General features: G+C 36.5%; 1 protein-coding gene across 1 annotated transcript in view; it reads left to right on the forward strand.

Moving 5' to 3' along the window:
* The first annotated feature begins 160 nt into the window (after positions 1-160).
* LOC122788065 (keratin, type I cytoskeletal 19-like) overlaps positions 161-14236 on the forward strand; it is a 277040-nt gene continuing 262964 nt past the window's right edge. The window contains exons 1-2 of the mRNA XM_044054986.1: positions 161-557; positions 8527-8609. Of these exons, the coding sequence (XP_043910921.1) occupies positions 228-557; positions 8527-8609 (413 nt within the window). The 5' untranslated portion in view covers positions 161-227. The remainder of the gene's footprint in view (positions 558-8526; positions 8610-14236) is intronic.

A 14236-nucleotide genomic window follows, 5' to 3' on the forward strand; every position in this document is an offset into this window, starting at 1 on the left:
TCAGGTGCTTTTCATTAATACCTTAGTGGTAACACTAGCTTCTCTCAGCAACACCCATTTATTCTCATATATTAGGATGAATAAATCTATTTTCTAGTTCATTTTAGCTGCACTTGTCAGGAATACTGCTCCATACAACTATGTCTGCCTACCTTAATTTTACCACATCTGGCAGCTACTTGGGAAGCAGATATGGTAGTTTGTTTCTCAAGAACAGGCCACTAGGCATGTTACAGAAATCTGCCAGTGTTAGTAACCTTGACACCCTTATGTCAAGCAGCACTTTAAACAACCTGTGCTCTTCTAGTCTGGGCAACAGTTACAGCTTTGACTACAACTATGATGCAGGCAGTCCTATCATCACTTCTGGCAACAACAAGAAGGAGACCATGCAGAATCTGAATAAACGTTTGGCTTCTTACCTGGAAAAAGTGCGCTACTTGGAAGAGGAAAATATCCGACTTGAAGAGCAAATCTGTGAATGGTATGAAAAGAGACGGCCTGTAAATCAAGACTGGAGTGAATATGAAAAGATGATAGCTAATATTCAGACTGAGGTAAGCGCAAATATTATTCACTGAATCAATGATTCTGAGACAGTGAAACATAAAAGTATAAACAGAAGTGGCTTGGCAGATAAGTAGGCAGATATAGTAAAAAAAAAAAAAAAAATATATATATATATATATATATATATATATATATATATATATATATATATATATATCTATATACACATATAGATAGGTAGAAAGATATAAATTTATAGACATCTTCTTTCACTGTATTTAAAACTATTGGACTTTGTGGCGGAAATGCAGTATTGTAATTTGTATAGCAATTAAACAAACACTTCATATCTACCGAAGGGCAAAACTGTAGCCAGTTGATACCTCAGAGCTCTATGGTTCAGGTTTCACTCTTTAACTCTGTTTACTATTCATGTGAGTCTAACATGTCGGCTGCTCAGTTTCTTCCTATACTCTATCTTTGTCCTGTGGTTATATGTTTAGGCTGATATGATTTTGTAAACTGCCTGCACGTATAGCTTTTGCCTTTTCCCTTTGTATCTCTGCTAATACATGTTTAAATACAATAAATAAACGTGGGGGAGTTAAGGAAGGAACTTTTACCAACTACATCTACAAAGAAGCTGAATTAGGATATTATACATAAAGACAAAATGTTTCTTAGTAGAGAATGTGTTTCTTTAGGAAAGGATACACTGATTAATTCGAATTATATGATTAAAAAGCAGCAAGCATTGTACTGGATAATTAATAAAGTATAGTACAAGGTATAAAAATTGGCATCCATTGTAAAATCTTCTCAGAAACCAGCAATAGTAGCATAACAGCAGCAACAATAATTATGGAGCTAATTCAGATACTGTAAATGTCAGCAGTGATAAAGAGTAAAAATAGCACAAAATGGAGAAGGGTGACAGCTGTCAAACAAAGCACAGGAGTTGTAAGCCAGGTGGAGGGCTTTTGAGTAAAACTTAAATGAAATAATATGACAATTAAACTCTGGAGTTAAAGCAGCTTGAAGTGAAAATTAGACTTGGCAAAAAAAGGGGAGAAGTGACATAACTAGAACAGGTGACATTGCAAAATGTAGGAGACTGATCAATACAAAAGGGAAGCAAATAAGTAATACACGGTGGAACTTAAGGATAGAGAAAGAAAAGCATGCATCTTTCAGACAGAAAAAAATAGATACAGAAGATAACATATTGACAGGGACAGTGAAGAAGTGAATGGCTAAAGGACAGGAATGCCATAAAAAGACAGCTCTAAGAATGCTAATTCATTACCAGGTATCATATGTCATCTTGCACAGTTTGATAGCAGAGATACAAACTTCAGTACTGAACAATGCAAAAAAATGAGTAGCTTATATGTTGAATATAGTAAATTAATACAAGTATATAACTGCGATGGTGGTGCTGCGGTAGCGTTGTCGCCTCACAGTAAAATGTTGTCCTGTTCGATTCTCAGCTAAAGCGTCTTCTGTGTGGAGACATGCGTAAATGGGCGTACCTCCGTTGAAGGTTGTGTGTTAGGGCTGGCAAGTCAGTACGTAAAAATCTATTGCCAATCATTAGTGGACCGGAGTTCCGCTGTGGCGACCCCTAACCGGGAAAAGCCAAAAGATACAACAAGAAACACAACACGTGTATTCAAGTTCAGGTAGTGGGAACATGCTTCTAAATAAGAAAAATGAAAATATTTTGTATGTGTGTATGTGCAGAAAGTAACCAGATTTTGATTCTAGGTTAGATGATTATTGAGTTGGATGCTGTTTTCTAAACTGAAAATACTAAAACAAGAGCCTGAAAGGTTAAATGTAAAAAGCACATTGCAATCCTCATGCATTAAGCATACACAATGAGACAGATAAGCTAGAAAGGCCTTTTGGAAAAAAAACTAAGACTGTGACTCAAGCAATGATATTTTTTTGTTTTTTATTTTTATTTATTTTGGCCTCTTGTTCCTCTTTACCTTGTAGCTTCTGACACCCATGACACCATTCCTTCATTCTTTATCATCAGGAAGAGATCAGTCCATGTCATAGCTGTCATACAAGCCTAATTTCTCCCATTGGAATGGGACATGTGACCCATGTCACTGCAGGGACCACAGTGCCTTCTTGTGCACATGCATGCATTGTTCTGTGCATCTGTAAAATGAAGGTTACTGTATCCACAGCTTGGTGAGCTTAGCACACATACAGGGACCACCTCCTTAGAGGGGTTGTGGCATAAGACAGTAGAATTTCACTAACTCCACCCAAGAAATATATGCCCCATGCTAGATCTAGTAGACTCCCATATGCTGCTAACTGAACATGAGTTGCTTGTTTCACAGTTGGGGCTTTAATCCTCCAAGTCAACAGAGCTGATGATGATAAATTATGTTGATTGGCTAAAGTAGTTCAGTGGGAGGGATAAAGAAGAAAAGGCAAAAACATTTAAACACAGCTGTGACTTGTCTGACTGGCAAGGTATCCATTATTTAATCACAAACTCATGAACTTTACTTCAAAAGGAGAAGATGAACATTTACTGTATGCTGTAACTAGGTTTTAAACATTATTATAGTTTTGTGTCCTTATCATGTTTTCTTTTGGAATGAATCTGATGCGGAATGGTCCAGATTCCAAAAGAACTGAGACAGCACTGCACAAGCTGCCCACTGATAGGAACCTTTGCCGTGATCAGCCAACAGAGGCACACCCCAGAATATGAATGAGTGAGGCAGTAGATCTAAGATAGCTGTGACACTGCCACAAGCCATAAAGTGTAGTAGGTTTTTACAACTGGATTGTGCTTTTCATTTTACAACAGTGGAACATTTTATAACTGTAACACTTGTTTTTTCTTTGGATTTCTTCTGGGCTGTGCCTGGTTTGAGAAGGAGTCTGTCCATTTTGGAGATTCAAATGTATTTACTTGTTGCTGTTTTTTCTAAGAAGCTTAAAGTTTTGCAGACCTCGGCAAATGTTCTCTGAAATCAAAAGTCTTTGAGGATTAGACTAGCATAGTAATGCATATGTTACAAGACATTTGGCAGTGGGACTTCTGAAAGGACCTATGTACTTTCTGAGTGGACTATGAACATACACACTGTCACACTGTAAGGCAATAGAAGGAGAGGAATGATGCGTCATGTATAAATACACAGGCATCTGTACTTGACGGTGGGAGTGACAATATAAAAACAGATAGCAAAACAGCTGACCAGACATATAAGACTCTATGATAGTATGAAAGAAAGACATAGCACCAAAGAGAGCACATAGAAAAGAAGCATTATTTATTTTTTAATCTAGTGTATACACAACTGTTGCATAATACTAATCAACACAATGATGAATATTGTACAGTAAGGGTCACCATATATAATATATCATACAACACATTAATATGTGGAAATTGTTTTTAACAGTCTCAGATGACAGCTTGACTATCCTAAGTGCTAAATATGAATGTCCAGTTGCAAGAGGGGTATGCCAAGCGTTACATGATATTCTATAGACATGCAGAGTCAAATATTACTTAATATAACATTTAGTGCTATAATTCTGCCAATACTTTCAAATTTTGTTTAGGAATTATTCCATCTCCTAAGACTTGCACACTTTTAAATGTCCTCATTTATATGTATCAGCAGAGGAACTGTGGGCAGCAATAAATGTAGACACTGCCCATAGCAGTGAACCCTTCATTTTTTAGCTTTGTAATTATTTTTATGGTAATTGGAGTTGGAGGGAGGGACTGTAAATGACAGCATCAAGTTGAAATGCATTACTGTGACCATTATCTCTTTACTTTTCTTCTTGATCACAAATTGGAGGTGACCACTCAAGGAAGAAAGGAAAAGGAGGCAGGATGTAGGTGAAAGTAAAGACCAATAAATTAATTACCAAAAAATAATCGCTGATATGGCTTGCCAGGGTTGGAGAAGTATATGCATCTGAGAGCAACAAGTGGAATACATTATTGTTGTTTTTCTTTCATTTATTGTATTACACGTTACCATCAGAGGGGTACACAGGAGTTAGCTTTCTTTCATAGGAATCACTTTTTGTGAAAGCATAAGCTAAGTAATCAGTGTACTTGTGGAGAAGTTATTGAAATACACTAATGTGGCCATTATGTCTTTCACTTTGATCACAATTAGACATCAGAAGACTTCACAAAAAGTTTAGCTTGACCATGTTCAGGAAGACAGGTATAAATTATTTTAGAAGCTGGCATAGTATGGTTTTGCAGAGGGTGGGAGTCATCACGGATGCAACATAAATATTTTTTTCTCAAATTCAAGGCCCATGAGCCACATTTGTCTCACAAATCCATCTAATGTTGCCTCTGGAGGCCATTCACTTACTCACTCACTCACTCACTCACTCACTCACTCACTCACTCACTCACTCTTAATTAATTAATTTTCCAGTTACTTCCTGTTCAGGATTATGAGATTAGCTGCATATATTGCAACCCCGATTAGAATAAAGCAGGCAATCAGAGAATGAATGATTTACTGGAACCCTTCTTCTTGCACAATAACAGCACATGGCTAGTCAATCTGTATACTGCTACTATGTGAGGTAGAGACTGGTTGCACAGAGCAACTAACAGTGCTTACATGAGGTACCAAAAAGAGTAGATGCTCCAAATCCTCAAGGATGGAGTTCTTCTTGCAATTATTTTTATAGATACTGACTGGACACCCACTTTATCAGTGAGCAGTGCTAACAGTACACACTGTCCACAAAAGAGATCCATTTTTTTAATTTTAATTAATTTTTATGGATATCATGGTTAATGGTTGTTCATTATTGTAGCTACATTTTTCACCTTCTTATTTATCATAAATTGAAGGTGATAAGCAAAGAGGGAGTGGAAAAAAAGCAGCTAGTATGTGAAAATGAAGGGTGGTTAATTGACCAACATGAAATGATCACTGATGTGACTTGTTGGGGAGTGGGCAGTGCATATGAGACACAAGCTGAAATCCTTTACTGTAGCTACTCTTTCAGTTTCATCACAAGTGGACATCAGAGGGGTATAAAGAAGGTGGTTATCCCTTGTGGGGGAACAGGGCAGTTAAATAATGGTCACTACTGAATAAGCAGTGACATGACTTAGAAAGTAATCAGTTTACTTGTGACCTTTGCCCTTTTGTCCACTCTAGGGCAATATCGGAGTTGGTATATTTAGGTAGGGGTTGTGGGGGGGGGCAAAGTCCTCCACTTTGGTGGGTTTAACTTGTTTATGATTTTTTAGTAGTTAGTGGTGGCCAAGTGGTTAGTTTGCCATTCCAGGTGTTCTCTGTTTTAACCCTTCACTGTTCTTGTCTAGCTGTTATGTAAGTCGACATTCTGGTAAGTCAATGATTTAAAGTAGAACCATATATATATATATATAGATATCTAAGGTCTATATTAGAACATCGAAGTATTACTACATTGAATGCTCTAATATTGAACCATTTCACCCGAAACACCGCAACATCGAACACTCAGAACAGCAAATTTTTCCCAGGGAAAAAAATTTGCTGTTCCAACAAACATGCATACAATCCAAGCACACCAAAATATATAATCCACACACATACACTTCACAAAACCCTACACTAAACCATACATACACTACTAGCTATCCACTTACCTTAACCCAACCCTAACCCTAAGATCCGTAACTACCGCCCACTCACCTTACCCGCTCCCTAACCCTAAAGTCCCTATCGCACACTCAGCTTACCCACTCCCTAACCCTAAGGTTCATATCGCACACTCACCTTCATTCGCACACTTACCTTAACCCGGTCTGTAACCTTTGCTCCACAGTCGAGGAAATAGCAAAGCTGCAGAAATGGCCCACTGAATACTTTCCTTAGGAAAGTATTCGATATTCTGCAGCTTCGCTATTTTCAGCTTTCGATGCAAAGGGTTCGATATTAGTACATTTGAAGTAGTAATACTTCGATGTACTAATATAGGATATATATATATATATATATATATATATATATATATATATATATATATATATATATATATATATATATATATATATATATATATATATATATATATATATATATATGTATATGTATATATTTTTTTTTGTTACTTCATTCATAGTCATCAGAAGACTTACAGAAAGTTACCTGTTTTTTAGGGGATTCTATGTCTGTAAGACAATAGCAATTATATGATGACTGATATGGCTTATTGTGAAAGTAATATATCTGTCAGAAAGTAAAGAAAAAAGTAAGTTGAAGTACATTACTGTGGCCATAATATTCATGTGATGTCTTCACAGTCAGAGGTGGCATAACCTTACAAAAGTGACACATTTCACGAGGATGGTATGATTAGGGAACCTGTCAATTCAAAGAGAACAGTTTTTGCGAATGCCATTTGGCTGAAATGTTTTGACATAGGCACTTTTGGTAAGAGTGGAGAATTCTCTTTTCTTTACTGCTATGCAAACTCAGAGTAGGTGTATTTATGTCTGAGGGTGCCCCCTTGCAAAGACAAAAAAAAAAAAAAAAGATTTGTTGATAATTGCCAAAAGTGATTTTGGTAAAACATTTTCCATTTCTTTGCATTTGGCAGAGATGCTGTCAAGATATCGACATAATTCCTGTGAGTATGAAAGGAACTGAATACAGTGTGGAGTTTTGTCAGCATAATGAAGATACAATCCATGTTTTAACTTTTTTCACTTTATTATTTTATTACTGTAAATGTGTAGCCTCCTTATGCAAACTTTTTAAATTCATTTTACAAACTTGCATGTTCTTACTTTTTCTCACAGTAGGCAAATATGTAACATACAAAATCATAAATATCTTTTGCTTTTACGTTATTAGTACTAAAATTACTAATCATTTGTCTCTGAAATCAATGCTTTATGGTACATCTTTTAAAATGAAGTTATTAAAGTTATCTTGTAGTATTATGGTGCCTCAAAGTACATTGACAGAAGTTCACCGTAGCAGTGATTGACTCTGAAAAGTGCAAATGTAAAACTGCAATGAATCCCAGAAATATAGAATGCTAAAACTGTGTATTTTTGCAGTGAAGGTTTGCCACCCACTCTTCATACACCACTGCTACTTTTACAATTTCTAAACCATGGAGAAAGGATAAAATACCATGGACAAGATCTCAGTTTTGGGATCACACTTTCAGTGTTAAGCACTACTGCCATGGACTTCTGCCTTCAACTAAGAATATTAGTCCTCATGTGGCCCTTGTGGTTGTTTTAGTTTGAGACCTCTAAGCAGAAACAAACTGTCCATCTTTGGTGAAACTGTATTTAAAAAAAAAAAAAAAATTACCCTGATATGTGTAAAATGTTTCTTCGTGAAATAAGAAGACGCACTCAGTATCTGATATTACTGAAAGGCTGCATCACAAGCAACACAGTAAAAATAAGTTTGTCTTGTAGGAGTAGAACACTTAGGACAAATAAAGAGTATTTAAGAATAAGATGCAAAACATCATGGTAGATCCGTGAAAGTTACAGTTGAATAATTATTTGATACAGATTAACACCCACAAAAAATACTTTTTCTTTTCAGTTTGTTACAGATCATTATGAGTTTAACATTTTGAATAGAACATATTCTTTATATACCATTTCACCATTACAACATTGCCTGTTTTGTGTATTTGCTGTGTTGTGTAGATGAGTAATATATTTTGAATGCAAACAACAGGAAATGTTGAGCATTATCTCATGGCCTTTGATACAATCATGTTGAATTTCTTTCCATAACGAAATTCTGAATTTAAAATAAAACTTGATTATGTGTTGTGTCAATACACCTTAGGTTCTATAAGAATCAACCTTCTAAGGAAACTCTTGAAGTTTAAGAAGTTATATACTGCTGTTAGGAAAAGAGATAACTAAAAATGGAGTTGTATCTCAGCTGATGCATGATTGCAATTCTAGAAGATTCATCATCTGTTTCCTAAATCTATATTAACTGTAATACTTTTATGCAGATCAACAAAGCGACAGTTGCTAAAACGGAAGTTGTTCTACAGCTTGACAATGCAAAACTTGCTGCTGATGACTTCAAAGTCAAGTGAGTTAACATTTTGTACCTGCTTTAATTTCAAAGAACAAAATCTGCATATGATTACTAATGAGTTTTAAAGAAGAAATCATGAATTAGAAAAGTATAGTGTTTTAAAATGAAAACAACCATTGGTCTAACCATAGGTTATTCTGTTGTTTCACTGTGATGTCAATACACAAAAAAAAAACAGACTGCAAGTGTTAAAGATTACATTAGCTGTTGGGTCACCACTGGTGGTCTGTCCCATGTATCTAGCTAACTGTGGGAATAAAGAATATATACATAAAGAAGAGGCAAAATGTCTATTCTAGAGCAAGATATTTTTGATTCATTAGATACATATATAACAGTCAGAAGCAAAGTAAAACTAAAATGTAGATTTCTTAAAGTAATAATTCCCATACTATAGCAAATATTAATGAGGAATGCCTAAACTTATTTTATTGTACAATAAAACAAAGAAAAATACTTGAGGCATGTGATCTACAGTGTATACTATGAAAGGATCACAGAATTCTGAAAATGGATAAATAAATGTGCACTTGATGTGAACAAGAAAGGAACTCTGAATTGTGAATCAAACACTGTGGAAAGGTTACATTCAATACAATCTGATTAGAAGATACCTCACTCTAATACACCATGCTACAGACCTTCTTAAGATGCTCTCTGCCTGGCCCTCTATAAAAGCAGTCTTTTGAGGCATTACAATCAATATATAGATCGATCTTACAATGTTGGTCAGGTGGTCAGTGATCCCCATCTGGGGCTCCCTGTAACATATAGCGGATGAGTAGCCCATATTGTTTGTTTGGTGGACAAGCAAGTGTGTGACATTTTTATGAGATATTATAGTTACAGTCTCCAACTGTATGGAGCTGGCTGAGTTCCAGGCCCTCTGATGTAAATGGAATCTGGGCATTGTGGAGGCCGGGAGTTATTTGTGTTTGCAGTAAGCTTTATTAATGATCATAATTTAGGCACTGGTTAAATTTAGACTACCTACCCATCCTATTAGTTCAGGCAAGAGCCCCCAGCAGATTAAAATAAACTAAAATAGACATTGCTCTTTTATCAGTACCTGTTAAAGAAGTCTAACCAGTTATCTAAGAAAAAGGGATCAGAATATATCAAAACCAGAGGCCCAGTTTTCGATAATCATCAGCAGATGGAATTTATTTCAACAATGTTGAGCTAAAGGAAACATCTCTATTATTTTGTAAAGATGATTTTATTCCTGCAAAATGCGGGGGGGGGGGTATTGGGTACCAGCTGACAGCATCTGCTACCACTACTATCATAGTATAATTTGCTCTGCATGTGATGAGACCTTTCTGGACTCTTGGCATACATTCTAGAAATGAAAACCTATACAAGAGCTCTGGATACAGCTGTTATCTTGTCTATCTAAATGCCTGTAAATATGCCTTTCTGTCATCCTGGAATTATGGATTGTTAACACACTCCATGTAGCAACATGCCAAGGCAGATTCCTAAACAATGGCTAATGCAAGTTGCCACTGAATCTTATAATTTTAGTGAAGATGTGTACTGCTTACCAAATTTCTGCCTCTAGAATGCATCTAAAGTCTACCCTTTTCAAAAAGGCCTAGAAGTAGCAAAAAATCTGTTTTTATTACCTTCATAGAAATGAAAAGTTGAATGGAGACTCTAAAGTCCTTTGCCCTGTCAATATAGTATCTGAGTTACCTGTGGACATCTAGGGTTTGTAGATTCCTGATACCTTATTCTTTGGATTAAGAAAGAGCACTAAGATATTAATAGATTTGAAGTGAACTCTAATGCTATCTTTGACATGAAGGAATTGTTGGTTACTAAAGATACCTTATCCTTATGAAATATGAAATAAGGCTGAATTACTATAAGAGCTTGTAACTCAGAAACTCTCCTTGCAATGTCAGAACAGTAAATAACACATTTTTCTCTGTTAAGAAGTTTAAATCAGCCTAGTGATGTGGTTCAAAAGAGGAAAAAGGTAACCCCGTCTAGTACAAAATTAAAATCCATAAGACTGGCCACCTGACACTTTTATGTCAATGAATATGAAGTGTCTCTGAAATTGTTTTTTTCTGAGATATGGAGAGTAGGGTGATCTAAGGGTAGACCAACAGAAATGGTTGAAAGATGAATCTTAATGGATGATTTGAAAAGACAAGATCTGAGCAACCAAAACAGTTATAGAGAACAAATGGAGTTTCAGCATTAAAAGGGTCTTGGTTGCTTTTGTGGCACCAGTCAGAAATATCTCACCCATTTAGGCAAATAGGACTTCCTAGTAGCAGGTCTCTTAGCATCATTTAAAACCTGTGTCACATTCTCAAAAGAAAAAAAAAAAACAGTGTATGACGGGGATTAAAGCTCTATCATCCAGGTCATCAGATGCAGAATTTGCAGGTTGGGGGTGCATCCTGTAAGTCTGTCATGTGGAGAGTTCTGTGGCAAATGTCCTTGGCCATTTTCATGAGAAGGGCGAACCCAGTGTTATCTGGGCCAAAAGGGAGTTAATAAGATTATTTCTGGAGAGTAATTTTTTAATATTAAAAAAAAACTCTACTTATTAGGGAAAAGGTGAGGCATATAAGAACATTCCTGACCATGGGAAAGAAAAGGTATCTATCTTCCAGGCCATTCTGCAAAAAGTCTTGGAGTAGATTTATTAAAAAACTGTCTGTTGTGAATGGCGGCAAACAGATCTATTTCTGGAATTTCCAAATGGTTGATAATCTCCTGGAATACCTATGTGTGTAACTGCCACTTGTAGGGATCTGTCCTGGATCTGCTGAGATTGTTGTGTGTGCGACTGTGTTCTGCTCTGTTAGGATGTAAGTAAGCAGCCTAGAGAGAATATTATGCTGAGCTTCAATTTCCCAAGGTATCAAACTAGTCTGCATAGGAGGTAAGACCTGGACCCTTCCTATTTGTTTATGTTACACTTTACAGTGGTGCTGTCTATGATTATCAAAAGAAGTCCTGGAGTCTACAAATTGTTCAGTCTTTAAGACAATTATCATTGTCATCATTTCTTTGATGTTTATGTGGTTTGCCCTGAAATGATGGTCTCAAGCCCCTGTGCCTTGATTCCTTTGGATACAGTAACCCAAGTGAAATCTAAAGCATTTATGGTAAAAGACTGGGAGGAAGATGATTGAGAAAAGGGGATACCTGAAATCAGAAGCAATTTGTCTATCCAACAGGGAAGTTCTTTCTTGACAAAGTTCAGCACAGGGATTTTAAAACCCAGAGGGATCTGGTGCTGAGTCCATATAGATTTGAGAAACCATTGATTTTTTTTTCTCATGTGTATTCTGGCTTGTAGAATCATTAGAATAGTGGAGGCCGTGTATTCCAGAACCCTGGGATATCTCCTTGCTATAGTTAGAAGTGATTGAGAAAAAACTGAAAAAAAAATGTTCTTAGAAAAAGTACTTTTTCGGGGTAGAAGGGGCTGGCTGAAGAGGATAATTAAACATGTATCACGGGAGGACAGAGACAAGAATTGTAAAATAGGGGTGAGAGAAAGGGATGGTATTAACCCAGCCTGGAGAGTTAGACAATTGGCAGATGAATATTTTAGAACTAGGGAAGGAAAGACAAGATCATGGGGGAGGATCAGCTGCAGAGGTAGCTTCGAAACAGATTATTTGAGTGAAGAAGCAGGCTGACTAGCTCAAGAATAACATTAAGAGTTTAGAAGGATCACAGCTGGAGACAGAGATGGATAAATATGTGTGAGGAGGTGGGCAAAAGGGAGGCTGATATAAAGATGCTGATATGGACATTTATGAAGTAAGAGATCCAGGAATGGATAAGGGAGATAAAGGATGAACACAGCAGATGTATAGTATTAATTAAGGATGTCATAGAAGTATTTAGAACTTTTAAGGAAGACTATATTCTGACAAACAAAAACAGTGAACGTACTTATAGGACTACTGAGGCCATTACTGGAATGATAGGAACAAGATGGTCTACATAGACAGAGTTTGGACACGCAGAAGTGATAAATACCATGAGGTACTTAAACAGTGGGAGGACAGAAAGTACAGGTGGGTTTTCACTGGATTTCTATAAGGCTGTGAGAGTGTAACTTGGGGTGACTATGGTGGCAAGGATCAATGATGTTATTGTGTCTGTCTCTTTGTATGATGTCTCCCTGACTGACTATGGTTAAGAGGAAGTGGGAGCATCTTGAACCTGCAAACTTTTAGACAACTTCTGCCAGTAATGTAGACCATGAAATATAATTAAGGATGTTAGAGGCACATTTGGATGGTATTTTACCAAGGTCATAGCAAAGGCATTTGATAAGTGTACACTTTTGTCTAACAATTGGCATCTGAGGTTAAATGTTGTGAAAGGGGTTGAAAATTATGGAAGGGTTTGAAATGGATTCTTCTAATGGACATCCAGAAGGATTTTTGTACTCGTCATTTGGGATTCTTTTCACATTTTTGGAGCAGGTGGTGAGGGAAGGGAGATTTTGCCAAGAAATCACAGAAATGTATAAGGCTCTCAGGGCTTGTAAATATTGATCCATGGGATGGTATCAGCCACTGTAGAGTTAAAGCATGAATCGAGACAACTATGTCCATTATCCCCATTGTTTCTGATTCTTATCCTTTGCCACAGGTCGTGCAGTGATTATTATAGATGCAGTTAAGAATTTTCAGAAGTGTTAACAGCACTAGTGGGGAAACAGTCCCCAAGGAGGCTTCTCAGCAATCAATGTAAATTGTCGCATCACACAGTGTTGTCCCTAACTTCTGAAAATACTGAAATAGTGTCTCAAAATGCATTCATATAATTACTAGAGAAACAGATAAATGACAAAAGGTCCATTTCAAAAGCTAAATACCATCTCAAGGTTAACTACTGAAATGTCTACTTTCCAACTTAAGCTATCCCATATTCACAATGGTTTCACCTGCTATTTGTAAGGACAGGTCTGAGTCAGAGACACATGTAGTTCCTTAGGCAATAGTATGCCATGAATTCCATCCTTGTAGTAAAATCATTCTATTAAGCTGTATCAACAAATTCAAATAATAAACAGTTCAGACTATTTTCTCACTTTCCTCCATTTTCTGTAATAGTCATATGCTTGCATTTGCATATTTTTTAATATCTAGTTTTCCTTGTAATTACTTGCCCACCTGCTTAAAGACAAGCTTAGATGTGATGATGTTTCTCTATATAGTTGCCAGAAATCTCCTGAAAAAAAAATATTTGCTTTTTGTCTAGGGAGATATCTGCTGTAGTCAGCTGACCAGCTGTTTTTTTCCAAGTGACTTAACAGATTGTGCAAACCTGGGTATCTATTTTATATTCTATGGGCTGTAATGGAGAGCCTTAGATCCGTGGAACTGAAAGCATGAAACCAGAGGAATGCATGCTATGTCTGAGAGTCTCAGAGTTAAGATATATAAGCAGCTGGTGCTAGGGACAGTAGACCTCACATTGGATAGTGTGGGGAATGCAAATCCTCTCAAAAATATTTTAGAGATTTTAACAGTGAGTTTTTTAATTTAAATGTATTTGTTCAAAGCATGGATTTTTTTTTTGGGAGAGGGGGTTGCTGCCATACCTGTGTCCCACACTCTCTCCTTGATCTT

Source organism: Protopterus annectens, chromosome 13.part0 (assembly GCF_019279795.1).
Source record: "Protopterus annectens isolate FY-2018-M chromosome 13.part0, PAN1.0, whole genome shotgun sequence".
Classification (NCBI taxonomy): Eukaryota; Metazoa; Chordata; order Ceratodontiformes; family Protopteridae; genus Protopterus; species Protopterus annectens.